The sequence below is a fragment of the Aotus nancymaae genome, unplaced genomic scaffold, assembly GCF_030222135.1.
Source record: "Aotus nancymaae isolate 86718 unplaced genomic scaffold, 86718_ANA_hifiasm-v0.15.2.pri h1tg000003l, whole genome shotgun sequence".
NCBI classification, from domain to species: domain Eukaryota; kingdom Metazoa; phylum Chordata; class Mammalia; order Primates; family Aotidae; genus Aotus; species Aotus nancymaae.
This window is the reverse complement of record NW_026988414.1, coordinates 26965684-26984103: the sequence shown is the minus strand read 5'-3', so window position 1 is coordinate 26984103 and position 18420 is coordinate 26965684. Positions and strand designations below refer to the sequence as shown.

General features: G+C 46.4%; 1 protein-coding gene across 2 annotated transcripts in view; it reads right to left on the bottom strand.

Moving 5' to 3' along the window:
- Positions 1-18420, bottom strand: part of ABCA1 (ATP binding cassette subfamily A member 1) — a 155849-nt gene that overhangs the window by 30608 nt on the left and 106821 nt on the right. The window contains exons 15-28 of one of the 2 annotated variants that reach the window (XM_064379401.1): positions 16871-17093; positions 14661-14882; positions 13379-13583; positions 12168-12281; positions 9949-10120; positions 8848-8979; positions 7787-7929; positions 7470-7607; positions 6617-6837; positions 5303-5375; positions 4054-4256; positions 2076-2124; positions 1774-1887; positions 260-408 (exon numbers count right to left, since the gene is read on the bottom strand). In XM_064379401.1, the coding sequence (XP_064235471.1) occupies positions 260-408; positions 1774-1887; positions 2076-2124; positions 4054-4256; positions 5303-5375; positions 6617-6837; positions 7470-7607; positions 7787-7929; positions 8848-8979; positions 9949-10120; positions 12168-12281; positions 13379-13583; positions 14661-14882; positions 16871-17093 (2158 nt within the window). Of the gene's footprint in view, positions 1-259; positions 409-1773; positions 1888-2075; positions 2125-4053; positions 4257-5196; positions 5276-5302; positions 5376-6616; positions 6838-7469; positions 7608-7786; positions 7930-8847; positions 8980-9948; positions 10121-12167; positions 12282-13378; positions 13584-14660; positions 14883-16870; positions 17094-18420 lie in introns of both variants that reach the window. The other variant, XM_064379391.1, reaches the window with a different exon arrangement.

Below are 18420 nucleotides of genomic sequence, written 5' to 3'. Positions count from 1 at the left end.
TTATTCATTTTTATTTTTGTAACAACCCTGTATCGCAGGTAATATTATTATCCCCATTTGACAGAGGAGGAGACTGAGGCATAGAGAAGTACTTGCCAGCAGATACACAACTGGCAAGGAATAGAACTATGATTAAAATACAAATAAATCTAGCTCCGGCATCCATATCTTGACCAGGATGTTATCCTGCCTTCACTGGTCACAGAGCCTGCAGCCCACCCATGAAGCCAGAGTCTCTGGCCAAAACAGCACATCTCACCTGAGCAAAAAATCCTTTCCGACTCCGTCTGGCAATTAGCAGTCTCTTCCACAAAAGGGCTACAAACTGTTGCTGTGTGAGTTTCCAGCCCTTCACCTGGTAGGAGCCTTTGCCATCCATCCCACTGAGCAAGTCTGTCTCTCTGGATTCTGCAAGAAGCCAACACTGAAGGTCACCTACTATCTTAGATATTTTTGACATTGCCATGCTCCTTCTTCTGGTGTCTTCAACAACTATCTTGGAGGCGTGTGTTTGAAGCTAAAAGTTTCTCAGAAGTAAAGGGCTTTCATGACAAAGCTATGTCCAAGGAAAAGTTATGACTCAAAATGTCTAACAGTGGCGGTCTCTGCTTTTCTGTCCTTGTCTGATAAGTGCAGAAAACAAAGGTGTCGAGACAACAGAAAAAATGTGTTCACGCATAATCAGGTGTTAAAGCTGACCATTTGGACATATCAAGTCATCAATTTCTTATAGAATATTCTGTGAAACAGGCCATGTACGTAGCTTGACATATTTGAGAACACAGTGGTAGTCAGCTTCTCACCTGTTATATTTTGGTAAAATGTGAACACATTTGAAATGCACTGATACTATGAAGTTAGGCAGTTACACATAATGTAAGAGCCACACACTCTTGTGAGCAGAGGTGAGAGAACTGGAAAGTTTTCTGTTCCTAAAACTTTTCTAGAAATTCTTGTCCTAAACTAATGATATCTAACTGATGTGCTTTTACATCTTAACAATATTTGTTTGATGTCCTCTCCTCTCCATCTCAGTTAAACACACAAGGACACACTCATCCAAAATAGCTAAGTCTTTTTTTTTTTGAGATGGAATTTTCACTCTTGTTGCCCAGGCTAGTGTGTAATGGGGCAATCTTGGCTCACTGTAACCTCCGCCTCCCAAATTCAAGTAATTCTCCTGCCTCGGCCTCCCGAGTAGGTGGGATTTACAGGCCTGTGCCACCATACCGGGCTAATTTTTTGTATTTAGTAGAGACAGGGTTTCACTATGTTGGTCAAGCTGGTCTCAAACTACTGACCTCAGGTGATTCACCCGCCTTGGCCTCCCAAAGTGCTGGGATTACACGCATGAGCCACTGTGCCCGGCCTCAAAATATCTAAGTCAGGGTACAATTAACTCTAACGGCAAATTCCCCTTTCTGACTCTTTCAAAATCATTCATCTACTTGATTGAATATTTGTTCAACAATTAAGCACCTAATATATACAAGAAATTGGGACCCTGCAGATAAGATAAGAAACACATAAGTTCAGAGGATTGAGGCACCATCTTTATGTCTTTAAAGGAAGTGATATGGATGGGCTTTTTCAGGTTTGACCACAGCATGATGCTGCAAAGAGTAAGTGGCTTTTTATCATTTTCTCACATCCCTTTGGACTCTGTAGGGATCTATCACCTTGGCTAAAGGTCATCCAAAGAAAACAGCTGACAGCATGAAAGAGAAATTCACATTCCAACAGTGGAACATGGTGGATCTTTCCCAAACCGACCTGGGTCTATGTCAGAATCATTTGGATCAACAGCATCGTCTTCAGTGAATGGGCGAAGACAGCTCTGCTTGTCCCCAAAGGCCCGCCTGTTTCGTCTTGCTGGCAAGGTACCATCTGAAGGCACAAGGAAAGAATCCCATTGTTTATTTTATTTACAACAAAGCAAACCTTCCCCCTCTGTAACAAATCTACACTCTACAAATGAGAATGCAATAGAACAACTCAAAGGGAAAGGTACAATACTGGCGTGCGGAGAAAGCCTGCAGGAGGCACTATCTTAAGGGTGCCATCAAGGCAGTTACCTGAGGTCTCAGCATCCACCCCACTCTCTTCGGCCACCTTGAGGAATATCTGAAAAATGAGAGCAGGTGAGAACATTATAAGCGCCAACATTTCAAGAGTAGTCAGCATAGCCATGATTATTACATTATTGAGTGGCATGTTAGCCCCTTAAGACATTTCTTAATAACACTTTGTCAGATTCACTTGGGAGAGAAGCCATTTTTGCCAGAAAACATTTCCTCAGTGGTGAGAGCTATCAATCTAGACAATCATTTTCAAATTAAAGCTACGGCCGGGTACAGTGGCTCATGCCTGTAATCACAGCACTTTGGGAGGCCAAGGTAGGGGGATCATCTGAGGTCAAGAGTTCAAGATCAGCCTGACCAACATGGAGAAAACCCCGTCTCTACTGAAAATACAAGATTAGCCAGGCGTGGTGGCACATGCCTATAATCCCAGCTACTGAGGAGGCTGAGACAGGAGAATCACCCGAACTCGGGAGGTGGAGGTTGCAGTGAGCCGAGATCATGCCACTGCACTCCCTGGGCGACAAGAGTGAAACTCCATTTCAAAGAAAAAAAAAGCTATGACAGTAGGACACTGCAAAGAAATTTGTTCTGAGCCTACAGGGAATGAGGGAATGAGTCAAGTGGCTTCTTTCATTTACTGTGGCTCTAAATCTTTGAGTAGACTAGCACTATGATAAGTTATCCAAGATAGAATGAGCAGGAGGAAATAGATCACTATAAATATAATGGCAGAGATTCAACATTAGAGGAGAATCTGAATGAGAGCAGTCATTTCCAAACTCTAGTCTATAGACCACTGCGGCCAAAGCATGCAATAGAATACAGACTTCAAGGCCTTACCTTCAGAAATTCTGATTCACAGGCCCTGAAGCCAAGCCTCAGAATGTTTATCTTTAGTAATATCCCCAGGTGATTGTGCTGCACTGTCAAGCTTGGGGACACTGGGCCAGACAGCTTTTATATCCCCTTCAGCCCTCAAGGTCTCTGGTGTTGTATCTCTAAGGGGAGGCATTACACGGATAAAGAGCATGGGCTTTGAAGCCCCAAACCCCTGATTCTGAATCCCACATCAGCATTCCTGAGTGTTCATTTTTGCATCTTTTTATGAAAATTAAATGAAAGAAAAAAAACAAAACAAGCTCAGCAACTGACACAAGTAGACTATCCATCCATAAATGTTGGTCATTTCCTATGTATGAGAATCCAGTTGATACCTGGCTGTGACACAGTCACACCAGGGAATTGCTTCTGATTCTGACTCAGTAGGTCTGAGCTGGGCTCAAGTTGCTGCATTTCTAACAAGTTCCCAAGTGATCCTGATGCCGCTGGTCCTCACATTGCACTTGAGTGAAGAGGCTCATTAAAAGGTAAATAAGTGGACAAGGAGTTTAAGGTTTGGATGTAAATGCATTAGGTACCACCAGTTTCAATACACAAATAAATCTCAGGCATGTACTGTGGTAAAGAGAAAAACACTTCTTTCCTGCTATCTTCCACTACCATCTTTTTTTTTTTTTTAAGATGGAGTTTCGCTCTTGTTACCCAGGCTGGAGCGCAATGGCGCGATCTCGGCTCACCGCAACCTCCACCTCCTGGTTTCAGGCAATTCTCCTGCCTCAGCCTCCGAGTAGCTGGGATTACAGGCACGCGCCACCATGCCCAGCTAATTTTTTGTATTTTTAGTAGAGACGGGCTTTCACCATGTTGACCAGGATGGTCTCGATCTCTTGACCTCGTGATCCACCCGCCTCAGCCTCCCAAAGTGCTGGGATTACAGGCGTGAGCCACCGTGCCCGGCCCTCCCACTACCATCTTAAATGGCTAACTGGGGCCAACATTACTCAGATGTCAATGACCTAAAAACTCAATGACTAACTCCATGATAATCCCGCTCCCAATGCAGGCTACTTGTCTGGCTTTAGAACATTTGGCCTAGCTATATATTCCGACACTCAGCCACTTAACTTACTTCTTCCAGGGTCGTCTCTGAGATGCCATAACTAGAAATGCCCAGGTCTGAGAGCCGGTCATCAATCTCATGGAAGAGTTCCACAAAAGCCCCCTCCTTAGCAGCTTCATACGGCAGCACGTAGGTCAGCTCATGCCCTATGTCTTCCACCAGCCGGGCTTCAGACACATGCTTCCTGATGAGGTTGGAGATAGCAGAGACATCTGTGGGGACCAGAATGCAAAGACGGCTCAGTCAACTTGAAGGGGCTCCAGAGGGAGGGCTGGCCATCCCCCACCCTCTCCTCAGATGTCTACTGGTCATACACCACACCTGATCGAGGTGTTTTAGTCATTCCACATGTTCATCTCTGGTCTAAGGGTTGGGGGCAAAGGAAAGGACTGTCTTATTCACCGTTGTATCACCAAAGCCAGGCACATTGTAGGTATTCAGTGTAGGATGGATGGATGGATGGATGGATGGATGGATGGATGGATAAATGGATGGATGGATAGATGGACAGATGGACGGATGGATGAATGGATGGATGGATGGATGGATGAATGGATGGATGGATGGATGGGAGGATGGGAGGATGAGTGAATGGATAACTGAGGCTCAAAGTCTGGTGTCTATTACCTACTCTCTGGAATTCCTCAATAGAAAACTCAAGTAAAGGAATCTTAAAAGATTCTTCACCCTTCCCTACACTTGTAAAGGAGGCTCCCTCATTTACCTCAATAGAGGGTTAATCTAACAGTTCATGGAAGCAGAAGTCTTCCTGGGAAAGGCTAGCCATTAAGACTGGGCAGAGATGGCAAGGGTCAAGACTTCCATACTACATAAGCTGCTGGTAACACTGGCTTCCTATACACACACTACCCAAGAAAAACCTGGAAGGCTGTTCCTGGTCTCCTGGGTTCTCACTCTTCTTATCTGCTAGGCTCAAATCCCACCCCACTGGCTTGGCCCTCAGCTCCTTATCCCTGGTGTTCAATGTTCACTCCCCTAAGGGATTCTCCAAACCCCAATCATCTCAGCTCTCTGGGACACTGCCCTGACAGCTCCCAGATCAAGCCCCAGGCACCCCTGCAAGCATTAGGCCAACCCGCCGCCAAGCTGCACCCACCCCCGCAGCCACCCAGCCCCAGCCCAGCAGCAAACCTTGAGTCAGCGCCACCAGCCTCTGCACCTCTCCTCCTCTGCCTCCACTCTGCCCAGCTGGGGGAAGCTCAGGCACCACCTGAATAAGAAACCCCAGAGTCCTTACCGATGGTCAGCGTGTCACTCTCATGGTCACTGCCCAGGCCAGCATCAGAACTGCTCTGAGAAACACTGTCCTCCTGATGGCAAAGAAGGAGGTGAGAACGGGTCAGGGACCGAGCAAGGCAGAGCCACTATCGCTTTCGCCAGGGTGGGCTTCCAAGAAGCTCTGTTGCGTGAGAACTAAAGCAAAAAGCTTTCCCTGGGACACATGCAACTGGCAGCCGTGGCTTCAGAGGACACTGCCTGGCATGTGTGTGCCGTGTGAACAGCCTCACTTCCTGGGGGCGAGAGGTCGGGAAGCAGAGTGGCCAAAAGAACTGTGGGCTGCCAATGAATGCTACCATGAGGCCTTTACCAACTTGCTCAGGCAAGGCCTTCACCTGGCTACTTGTCTAGTTCAGTGCTTCTCAAGCTTTAATGTGTGTTCAACCATTCGAAGACCTTGTTCAAATGCGCAGATTCTGACTCAGTAGGTCTGAGCTGGGCTCAAGATGCTGCATTTCTAACAAGTTCCCAAGTGATCCTGATGCTGCTGGTCCTCACACTGAACTTGAGTCAAAAGGCTCATTAAAAGGTAAGTAAGTGGATAGGAGTTTAAGGTTGGGATGTAAATGCATTAGGTACCACTAGCTTCAACATACAAATAAATCTCAGGCATGTGCTGCGGTACAGAGGAAAACATACCTAGTTACTGGGTCTGGTCCCACCTCTGTTATTTACCTGCTGGGTGACCTTGAATAAGCTACCAAATCCCTACAAGCCTCACTTCCCTCATCTGGGATAATAAATAGAGTTATCTTCTTCCAGGGTTTCTCTGCACTTTAATTGAGATGATAGAGGTTTTAAAATAAAGGTTGTAAATGGTAACAGTGCTATATAAAAATAACTATTATCATTATTTTCTTTTATGCCCAGAATCTCTCAGGCATGAAATCAGTGCCTAATAAAGTGGCTGTTTTGTAGTTTAAAAGTTAAAGTCAATGAGACTGAAAAGTAATGAGCAGGAACAGCAGGTCATTTGCAGCCAAGGCTCTTACCTCTTGACAAGTCTCTTTTCTTTGACACAATAATGTCCTCTAAGGACCTTCCCCATCACTCACCGTGCCTCACAGGAAAAGGAAAATGGGATTCAACAGAACCAGCACAATGGGAACAGAGGGCTCCTTAGCTCTCCATGCCTGAGGTATGATATGATTCCAAAGAGGCAGCAGAGCGGGGCCATGGTGGCTTCAACATGGCAAAAGTGGTGGAGGCGGGGAAGCCATTCACAGCCAGCAAGGCCTGACCGCCCAGACCCAGCACCAAGACTGCAGCTCACCTTTTTCAGGTATGACACCGTGCTACTACTGTTTCTGCAGGAACTGAGGGAGGATTCCACGTCTTTCTTGACCAGGGTCAGGTAGTAGCCTGTTCCCAGCTGGTTCTTCAGAAACAGGGAGGAGCCCACACAGCACAGCTTCCCATGGGAGATGATGGCAATCCTGTCCCCCAGGATGTCTGCTTCATCCATGTGGTGTGTGGAGAGAATAATGGTGCGGCCTGCCAGGTACAAACACAAGGAAGTGGGACAGGTGAGGCCTCTCAGGTCTCACTGGTCACAGTGGCAGAGACAAGCAGGGCAGAGAGACCCAGAAGCCACCTTTAACCCTGTATGGCTGTGACCCCTAAAATGTCAAAGCTTTGGATATATAGGTACCACATCCTCACAGAAGTAAGAACAATAGCATTTATTTGAGAACTTGCTATAAGCCAGGCATTGTGCTAGGTGGTTTGTGTACATTCTCATTTAATTTAATCCTCTATGAGGTAAGCACCACCAGTATTATAGGCAAGGAAAGTGAGGCAAGTTGTGACTTTCCCAATGTCTCAGGGCCAACCAGGGTTGGCTCCAAGACTGCCTATGCTCCTCACACTGTACCACATCAGATCTCTAACCAGAGAGCCCAATCGCCTTCCTGCCCCTCTCCCATCCCAGTCATTTATGCATCCATTCTTCCAACAGACACAGCATCTCCTCTCAGGAATCTCAGTCTAAATGCCCTTTATCTCTTCTGTGATAACAGAAGAGTATCCCTTGGTAAACAGACGAGTAGCCATGGGATCCAGCCATACTTCTCAAAAGCTCCTCCCGTCCCCCGTCCATTTACTCTGTATAAATATACATCAGTCACCTTGTCGGTATTTCAGCAGCAGCTCCCATATTCCCCTGCGGGAGTAAGGGTCCACACCAGCTGTGGGTTCATCCAGAATGACAACTTTGGATCCCCCAACAAAGGCCAAGGCCACAGACAGTTTTCTCTGCATTCCACCTACAAAAACCAGAGCGAGACAAACTCTAGGACCAGCTTGACAGTGAGTGAAGGCAGAGGACCTGGGAACACAGCCAGAGAGAAGTTTCTGTTACCCACTGGCAGTGCTGATTTTTGTCTGCGTGTGTGTAGCTGGAGGAGGAGGGGAGGGAGGTAGAGAAGGTAGCTCTGGGCCGCACCTGACAGCTGGCTTGTTTTGCTTTTCAGCTTGCTTGATGGCAAACCAACATCCAGGGCCATCTGCTCCATCTCCGCCTTCACGTGCTTCTCTGAGAGCCCTTTCAGGCGGGCATAGAACCAGATGTGTTCTTCTACAGTCAACCTGGGGACAGAGAGGCAGGTCAGCTCTGGGCCCTACCGGATGCCCCAGAATAGTGTCTCCTGGCCCAGAACAGAAGAGAACGGGCTTATTTTTCTCTCCTTTTTTAAAATCAATTTTTGAAAAATAATCTTCAAGATTCAAGGTAGAACAACAGTGAGCAACTACATGAGCTGCTCAGGAAATCAAAGTGAAAGGTGATAGATCACTTCCAACCTATTTCCAGCAGGCCTGGCCGCCATGCATGAGGAAGTTACAACTTTCAATTTCAGGGCCCCAGGATGTGCCTTAAATGGGCTGTTCCCACAGCACATCCACCAAGAAGTCAGCTCAGCTCTAACCTGGAGCAGCCCTCCTGAACCTCAAAGGACCTCAGGCTCAGAAAGCAGGGAGGACCCTGGGGAGCACATGAGCCCCAGTTGTTCACTTTGGATAGGAGGAAACATAAGGGAAAAGCCTTGCCTGAGGTTGCAGAGCTTAGGTCTTTCTTTGCTCCATCACACGGGCTCCCTGGGAGGCTTTGTGCTGATGGGACAACCTGAGTGGCAGCAAATGTCTTGAGCAGCAAAGACAGGCGCATCATACCAGGGCCCTGAAGCACTACCAGGTCTGTGAAGTCTGCTCCAGGCCTCAGGAAGGAGTGTGGCCGGGGAGAGGATGGGTCAAAGGGCCCTCCAGTTTGACAGTAATGGAAAGCAATGTTTCCCAAGCCTCCATCCACTGACTGGGCTGATGTCACCTCTCCCACTCAACAATTCACCTCCTATTTCTCCTAAAATCAAAGAACAACTAGGTCCGAAGGTGTTCAGGGAGGTGAGCCTGCCACATTCAAGAGTAAAATGCTTAAGTCCCACTCCTCCCCTGATGGCAAGACACACACATCCAGAAAGGGCCTATTCCTAATGCGCTGCTGGTACTCACATGTCAAACAGCACGTTATGCTGGGGACAGACCCCCAGGTTCTGCCGGATGGTGCTCATCTCAGAGCGAATGTCTTGTCCCAGGATGTAGGCAGTGCCGGAGGTCGGGGGGAACAACCCAGTCAGGATTGACCTGAGGACAAAAATTTGGAAGTACAGGAGTCAGTGCTGACCTACCCTTAACTCTAGATGCTCCACTGAGGCTGCAGAGAGAACAGAGAGAACACCAACCCTCCCACTGCCCCCATTCCTTTCTAATGAACCCTACCAGACACGCACAAAGCAAAGCAGTCTTTTGCTTTAGTAAATAACTACAAGTGGGCCTATGTGTCCGAAATGCCAATTTTAGTATGAGCATTTTTTAAATGAAGTTTCCAATGTGTAATGAAGGTATACTTTAAAACACAGATTTTGTATGCCTAACATCACATACATGGAAAATGGACAAACAAGAACGTATTATTCAAAGATAAAAATAATTTCTATGTTAGTAGGATTTCTGATTGCCTTTTAAACATCTTCTGAAAAGCTCAAAATATTCATGATATATTAATTTTATGTTTTAAAAAAAGATTAAAAGAAAACAGGAAAAGAATGTCACCCCCCCACAAAATAACCCTTTGGAATGGTTGAGGAATCATGCTGGAAGCAACTGAGGCTAACGCTGGTGCTTTACGGCCCTGCTGCCTCCTGACACTACCCACTGTAAGGTCCTAGAGGTCCCAGGGAAGGCAATCAAGCCAGCTGCCCAGCTGCTTCTCATATCTTCTTGGAGACAGAGTTCCTGGGAATTACCAACTCCCTCCAACATATGTAATCTATCTTTCCGTGGCTGCAGGTTCCAAGACCACTGCAAAATTCTGTGAACTACATGGGAAAGGTCAACTGAGGCCCCAGCCTGTTTTAGGCTGAAGAAATAACACCTAGCAAACTAGCTTGTGGAAAGACACTCATGATTACGAAACATTTTCATACTCGGCAACTCCTCATGTGCTCCTGCCCTTGTCCCAAGGACCAGCATGGTTTCCTAAGGTGTAAATTTCGAACTCTACTGCAGAACCCTCCTGTGGCTGACTCTGCAGGAGTCACACCCTCTTCTTACATGGTGGTGGTCTTCCCCGCTCCATTGTGACCCAGGAAGGAGGTGATCTGGCCCTCATAAAAATTCAGCGCCAGGCCATCGACAGCCACCTTCATGCCATCTCGGTAGACTTTTACCAGGTTCTGAATGGACACGCCCAGCTTCAGGTGAGTGGGTTCCTCCTCCATGCAGACTGTGACAGGAGAGAAGACAGGAATGAACCCACAGAAAGCACTGAAGAGTGTAAGAACACAGGGCACTGTGATTGTGCTTTCAGAAATGCCTTCTCTCCAAGGCCACCCTGGTTTCAGAGGCAGGCAGGAGGCTATTAACGTTTATTTGGGCACTGATATTGGTGATGGGAATACAATGATAAACCAGTATTCACAGTCTATTGGGGAAAAGGATTTGATAAACAATTAAAAACAGGTTGCTGAAAGCTGTTTAAATAAATACATCTGGTCAGGCACGGTGGCTCACGCCTGTAATCCCAACATTTTGGGAGGCAGAGGTAGGCAGATCACGAGGTCAGGAGATGTAGACCATGCTGGCTAACATGGTGATACCCCATCTCTACTAAATATACAAAAAAATTAGCCAGGCATGGTGGAACATGCCTGTAGTCCCAGCTACTTGGGGGGCTGAGGCAGGAGAATCACTTGAACCCAGGAGGCAGAAGTTGTAGTGAGCCGAGATTGCACCACTGCACTCCAGCCTAGGAAACAGAGCAAGACTCCATCTCAGAAAAAAACAATAACAAAAACAAAAACAAAAACAAAAAATGAAAAAAACACACATCTAAAAATGCCATGGAACTGTGATATATCCCTACCAGGGAATACTACTTAGCAATGAAGAGGAATGAACTGTTGACACACACAACTAGGATAGATCTCAAGGGAATTCTGCTGAGTGAAAAAAGCCAAGATCACAAGGATTCCTACTGTATGGTTCCATTTACGTAAAGTTCTGGAAATAATAAAACTGTAAAAATGAGGAATGCATTAGTGGTTGACAGGTGTTAGCAACTGAGGAAGAAGGGAGGTGGCTGTGGATATTAAGGGGTAGCCTGAAGGAGCTTTGTGACAATGAGACATTTCTGCAGCTTGATTGAGCTAGTAATTACATGAATTCACACATGATAAAACTGCACAGAACTAAATACGCACACATACAAATGAGTGCACATAAAGCTAGTGAAATCTGAAGAAGCTTTGTGAATTGTACCAATGTCAATTTCATGGTTTTGATATTATTCTGCAGTTACACATGGTGCTACCATTGGGGGAAACTGGGTGAAGGGTTTAAGAAAATCCCCTCATGCAATTTTTATTACTTCTTATGGTTCTATGATCGTTTTAAAATAAAAAGATTTTCTTTCACGTGCCATGGAAGTTCAGGGCAGAGAGTGACTGACTACCTGAGAACCGAGGAGGCCTGCTCAGGGGAGGGGATCCTGAGCCAGATCTTGAAGAGAAAGGAGGAGGTGAGAAGACAGACAAGTTAGAGAGAAGGTTCTCCTGTGAGAACAAACAGAACATACAAAGCAAACAGTACACACAAAGGCCTGTGTGGAAGAACAGGACATATTCTAGCAACTGTGAGCATTTCTAAGGTGACTGAAACCAGAGCTAGGTATAGAGAGGAGGTAGAAGAAGAAGATGCACTAGGGAGCATCATACTTTTACCACAGGCAATCAGGGGATGGGCACAGAAGAGACTGGCAGAAAAGGGACCCATTAAATACTTAGGAAGCCACTTGAAGCATAAAGAACCCGGATGGCAGAGCCTTTGATGAGCTGTGGCTGTATCTGCCTGCAGCCAAGCACCAAGAGAGGATTAGGGGTCTGGGTAATGAAGGGTGATGACATTACAGAGTATACGCTGAGCTCTGCGGTAGCCACTTGGTCTCAGCCCACACAGGCTCATATACAGGTCACCGTGACAAGGCATGCAGCGAGGCTACGGTTCCACAATCACACTCGTCTTTACCTCTTTCTCCTAGCTTGTTAGGAAAGCATGAAATGTGTGTTTGGGAGGGGATCCCTGAACTCCCGATAGGTCAACAGCACTGGACACAAACGGCACGGGAGGATTTGGCAGGGACAGCGCGTGTGTTTTCTCTGTCCCTACAGTGGTTTCAGGGTCTTTTAGAAAGGCGGGAGACACTGCTTGCCCCAACAGTCAGCAGGGGCAGCAGCACTAGGTTTAAGAAAGAACAGGCGGTCAGCAGCACTTACTTTCTGACATTCTCTTCGGGCTAGAACCAGGGTGGCTCTTCTCATCACTATCTTCGCCAAACCAGTAGGACTTGGTGCAAGGAAAATACCAGGGCCTGGGAATTCCATACTGGCCTAAAAGCAAAGCACAGGTATGAGCCAAGCTCAGCACCATCCCAGTATTCTGAGGGTTTCCCAACCAGGTCCATTTCCTCCCTGCCACATGTTTTGGGGAAGGAACAGAGTGGAATGGATGTGGGGAAAGAGGAGGCTAACATCTGCTGAAAGCTACTACGTACAACGTACATTCTGCACCTCTATAAGTCCCTCCAACAACCCATGAGGCAGGTGCCACCCCCATTTTAGAGACGAGGAAACTGAGGGATAAGGAGCCTGTCCAAGGTCCTTCAGCCAGTAAATTAAGGCCTTAAGAATCTGAATCCAGAATCTGTATGCTGCAAAATCGCATATTCAATGAATGAAGTTCAGGCAGAAGTAACAAATATTTCATGTATACCTCCTTAGGGGAGGATCAGAAGGTGACTCAAAAAGGGTTAATCTTGCTCTCTCAGAATTTGATCTCATATGAAAGTTTGTCCCAAGTCAGGTTCATCTTGGACTTGGTCAAGAAGATGTATTAAGAAAGAAGTATTAAAGAAAAATTCAACATGAATTTTTATTGAATGCTAAAATTAAATCGTGGGCAGGTCTTAGAGCTAGTATTTAATTATTAGCAACCTGTACTCAGGAAACAGAACGTCTTTTAGCTGTACCCCCTCTGGGGACATAGAAATACAGAACTGGGTGAGCACTGGGAGGATTCTCCTGGGCTTAGTGACCCAGTGTGACCGAACTGGATTCACCTCCATGTACCAACACTTAACACTTGTGTGACCACAGCTGGTTACTTCACATCTTTGAGTCACAGTTCTGTCATTTGAAAAATGCTGGTTATTACAATAACAACCTCAGAGTAGCATTGTGAGAATTAAACGAAGGAATGTGTATAAAACAGTTTGCATGCTGCCTGGCACACAGTTTTCAAGAAACAAGTGCTATACAAGTAGTGACAATTGTACTTTAAGCATCAGCTGCCTGTCCCTGGATATCTGTTTGCCATCGATCTAAAGGCCAAGCCACTTCCCAGGGAGCCCCATGCTCTGTAGAGATTCTAGCTCTTGGGAAATCAGCTAGAAGTCCTACTTTCCTAACAGATGCCCAAAGCAGTGTACCTGGAAAGACAGCCTCGATGTACCAAGTCATCACCCCATAGAGGAAGGTGTCAAACAGCATCATGGAGACCGAAGTGGTGAGATTGAAGCCATCTCCCTCCACAGGACTCTCAAACAGGTTGTCCCACTGCACTCCAATGCCCTGCTCCTCAAAAAGGGCAAAGTACTCACAGCCGAACCCAAAAGCCACGGGAGACAGCAGGCTCTGTGAGAAACAGGCAAAGTCACTTATCCATTTCCTGGTCTCTCTCATCTTTCTATCTCTTCTAGTGTAAATTACACCTGGAGGAATTTGAATTTGCAAAATGGATCAATCACAAGGTGCAGAAGTAGCATTTACCTACAGAGTCCCTTTAGGGGAGTCATAGGCTACCACGTAACATACAAAATGATTCCATTTGTAACCATCCAATATGAACAAACATTTCGGAAATGTATATAACAATAAAGTATAAAACTTTTAAAACTTTATGTTTCCAAAGATGCCCCAGGGCTCAGCAACCCTGTTTCCCCCACACATGTGCGCACACCCACAGTCCTCTCAGGCTCCCTGCTCAGCCAAGGATGGCTCAGGATCAGAGGAGCCCGTCTGGGACTGCTGATACCTATGGAGCCCAGACTGAGGCATCAGGAACATCCTATGCGTGACTCTTAGCTTTCTTTCTAAGTGACCTGGGGACATCTGACAACTCGCACTTGTAGGGGCTCACACACTATCCAAGATTTCCCCCTGCTCTGTACAAGGGAAGGAAGTGTCCAAGTCAGGAATTTATGGGAAGATGAGGCACCCGCTCTTCAGTCGTGCTCAGTTCAGAAAATATTACTCAAGCAAAACGCCATACTAGACACAAGGAAGACAAGAGGGGCCATCTCTGACCTCAAGAGTTTTCGGTTCTATTTGTGGCCTTGACTTTGTCACGAGCTTGACATGGCCAACAGAGCTGGAGCTGGGAGATAAAGGGCAGAGATGGCACCCGTTGCCTGAAGCCATTCCTCAGTGCCATTTATCCCCAGCCCAGTTCAAGATGCAGTCTGATCTCTGAAAAAATCCATTCAATTCAATTCAACCAGGATTCACTGAGAATACTAAAGGCAAACAATTAAATAAAACACAATCCTTGCCCTTAACCCTTAAAGAGCTTAGAATCTAGAGCTAAAGTTCATGTCCCATTGGAAACAGACTATCATCTTCTGTTCTCGACTTGCTGCTTTTATTCAGGGACTCCAAAGGGGAGGTCAAAGGTGGCTGTAGAGCCACTGAAGAAGGGCCAGAGGCACTCACAGCGAAGATCTTGAGTGTGAAGCCCACGTAGTCTTGCCACGCCACGCAGAGGACGTAGGGCAGGTACAGTGTGAAGTAGATGATGCCCCCACAGGCTGCCGCCAGGTTGGCTCTGGAGAAGAGTGTGCTAATCAGGAAGCACTGCAGGATGGTCACCACGGCAAACACAGACAGGAAGACAAACACCACGCTGGGGTCACTGTAGGGCAGCAGGTTTCCTAACTGGGAAGGAAGAGACACATTAAATGTGCTGCCTCAACAATCCCAAGCACTCACTTGTATGATCTACAGAAAAAAGGCAGGGTTTATTCCTACTCCTCTTAGAGATAATGCAGAAGGGTAATGCTGTTCATCTTTCTGGTGAGGAAACTGATCATTATCATCCTAAAGAAGATAAGTGAGGCCTGTAATCCCACCACTTTGGGAGGCCAAGGCGGGCGGATCACTTGAGGTTGGGAGTTCGAGACCAGACCAGCCTGACTAACATGGAGAAATCCCGTCTCTACTATAAAGTACAAAATTAGCCAGGAGTGGTGGCGCATGCCTGTAATCCCAGCTACTTGGGAGGCTGAGGCAGGAGAATCGCTTGAACCCAGGAAGCGGAGGCTGCAGTGAGCTGAGATCATGCCATTGCACTCCAACCTGGGCAACAAGAGCAAAACTTCATCTCAAAAAAAAAAGAAGAAGAAGATAGTGATTTACCCAAGACTACACAGAAAAATAATGGCAGACTTATGAAGAGAAGAGAAGCCAAGGCTTTCTATGCCATCTCAGTGGGTGAGTTTGCTCTTTGTTTCTTCAATAGGTAATTTAACTGGTTTCTCCTTATATAAGGACTATGACTGGTGGCACCACGGAAGAGCTGTGGAAGATAATGTCCCAAGAAAAACGGCCAGGCAACTTGTCTTTCCCCCTTGATCACCATGGATTCTGCATTCCCAGAATCATCCAAACTCCTGTGGATATTTTGAGCTTGTCTCAGGTGATGGATACATGGCTGCAGGACCCACCAGCATGCAGTTGTCTCAGACCATGGGACCACCACCCCTGCCACTGACCTTGCCCTTGCAGTTAGATGTCAGAACATGAGGACAGGGTTGCTTTTAGCAAGTACTGTATCCTACTGCGGAACCTCAATAGAGTCCTTGACCTTCCTGAGCCTCATTTCCTTGTCTGTTAAAAGGGTTAGTGAGGATAGAGTAATACAGCCCATGTGATGCGTTTAAACAGTGCTTGGCAATCAGTAGGAACTATTTGTAACAGATGGTAGCTAGTATTAAATGTTAGTTCTTACCTCTTTGCACTCCTTCGGCTTCAAAAAAACATTTATTTTTACCTGATGCATCTTTATATGAAACACTTGCAGAGAAAGGAAATTAGGATATAAATATATTAATGTATGGTGCAGACACAAAACTGCACTGCCCAGAGTTCCCATCCAGAGAAGGCTTGTTACCCCGCTGTCAGTAGACAGCCTCCAGGTGTCAGCAACTCTGGGTTTGTCACAGCAGCAGAGAGCAACATGGCCCTGGGGCATGACCTTCCCAGGGCAGACCACATCCAACGATTGATTGAGAGGGCTGAGGTAGGTGGTGTCAGGAGGGAGTCTTTGGGGGAGCACAAAGGGCTGACGTTTCAGCTCGATGAAGAACAACTCCAACAAGCAGCATAGATTGTCTACAGTGACCCACGGGGTTGGCCCTGCATCAGGTTCAACTCCTCCCTCTGACCTTCCATATCCCTTCCACAGGTATTGAGCCCTCATAAATACCCATACATCAAACTCTATTTCAGCCTCTGCTTCCAGACAGTCTAACCTACCACAATATACACCCTTCTGATTATTGTTCTTAGAAACTTGGGAAGAATCGCCACCCAATATATCTAAGAAAATAAATAGTTCTAAGATGCTGCCATGAACCACTGCCAACTAGACAGCATGGCACAATGGAGTGTGTGCTTATCTGGAATGCATGAACCCTGCACTCTAGTCCTGTTTAGCGGCTAACCAGCTGGGTTGACCCTGGGCAAGTCACTGCCCCTCTCTGGGCCTCTCTTTCTCCAAATATAAATTGACTAAATTGCAAGAAATGACAGGTAAGACCCATTCTCTACCAGAGGCTTGGATGTCTTTCTTCTTCTCCTCCCTTACCCCGTGTCGAGCTATTTCGGAGTTCCCTGGCAGGGAAGAGCGGGTGAGGCTGCCTTACCTTCAGGATGACCACCAGCAGGCCAGCGCTCACAAGAAGAGGAACGAGGCTACTGATGAACCAGCTAAACCAGAGGATGCCATTGTCCAGGCCCATGATCCGCATGGTCTCTTTCAGCCGCGCCTCCTTCTCGTACACAATGCCCTTGATGATCACGGCCACTGAGTAAATCCAGGCCAGAGTCATGAAGAGGGGCATTGAGCGGCTCATCACCCGCAGAAAGCTGGAGGCCCCAAGGAAGGACATGGGGAGAAAGAAAGACACACATGAGACAGGTGATGGGCCAAGGCCGCTAGGCCTGCATGCTAGAGAGAGCACCACATCTGGGCCACAGAAGGAAAGGCCCTCCGGACTCTGAAATGTAAGTATGACCCAATGCTTCATGAGCAATGCAATGTAGAGACAAAAACCAGGCTAACAAAATATTGCCAAACAAAATTTCTTTGGGGGTTTGCTTCAGTAACCCTAGTTAGGTAACTATGAGCCATACTTAAACTAAAGGTAGATTAGTTTAAAGTACTAAAAACCAAAACCAAAAAACCAACTCATTATCTCACAAAAGCTCAACATCTCCAAGGCCATCTCACTATTGACTTGCTTATCGTAACTCTAATCACAGCACAGACATACACTTCAGGCAGCTCTTATCAGGAATGTTTCAGATTCCAAACTAGAAAAGAAAACGCAGATCTGTAAAGTAAAAGGGACACAGATTTTGAACCCTGAACTTGAGGTTCAGATCAAAGCTTTAGCATGCAGGCACACACTCACTACATGACAACAGGCAGTGGCTCTTAATGCCCCTGAACTCCCCTGCTTCCATCTTAAGACATCCTTTCTAGAGTAAACCTTGGCTTAGGGGTCTTTGTAAAAGTCTTCCTTTGAAAAATTCCAGCTAATTGTTTAGAAGGTAAAAAACAGGATAATTTCTGGTGACCTGGAAAAGCTATAGATAGCCATACATGGAAACAGGCTATTCAATGCACAACAGAGAGCAAATACAAGGAGAAGAACGCTCCTCCTTCTGCATCCAGGTCCCCACACACCCACACACACACGCGCACAAGCACACACACACACACACCACCACCACCACCAAGAGAGAATAAGAGAATTTCCAGAATCTGGAAGAGACATTACATAGTTTAGATGTTTGCAATAACTACACCTCTGCCCATTGTCTTAGAAGAAATCATTATATCCAAAGGCATAGTTCCCACAATGAGAACTTGGCAGCTGAGTGACTCAGCACTGAAAGATTTTCTAAAAAGTCTAAGATGAAGAGGCTTTGTTTAGTTTTATTTGGATTGTTTTGAAATGTGGTTTACCACCTAGGGAGAAGTGCACACATTTAGATAAAGTGTGCTTTTACAAGTTGAGATGCTGTTTCTGTGGCTGGGGTTATACGTGAGTATGTGCTTGCATGTGTTTGTCATGACATATGTTAAACTTGCAGATTGAGCAAAGTTTGACCAAAAGGGTAGAGTGTAAAAAATTAAAGTGACAGGCTCATGCCTGTAATCCCAGCACTTTGGGAGGCTGAGGCGGGC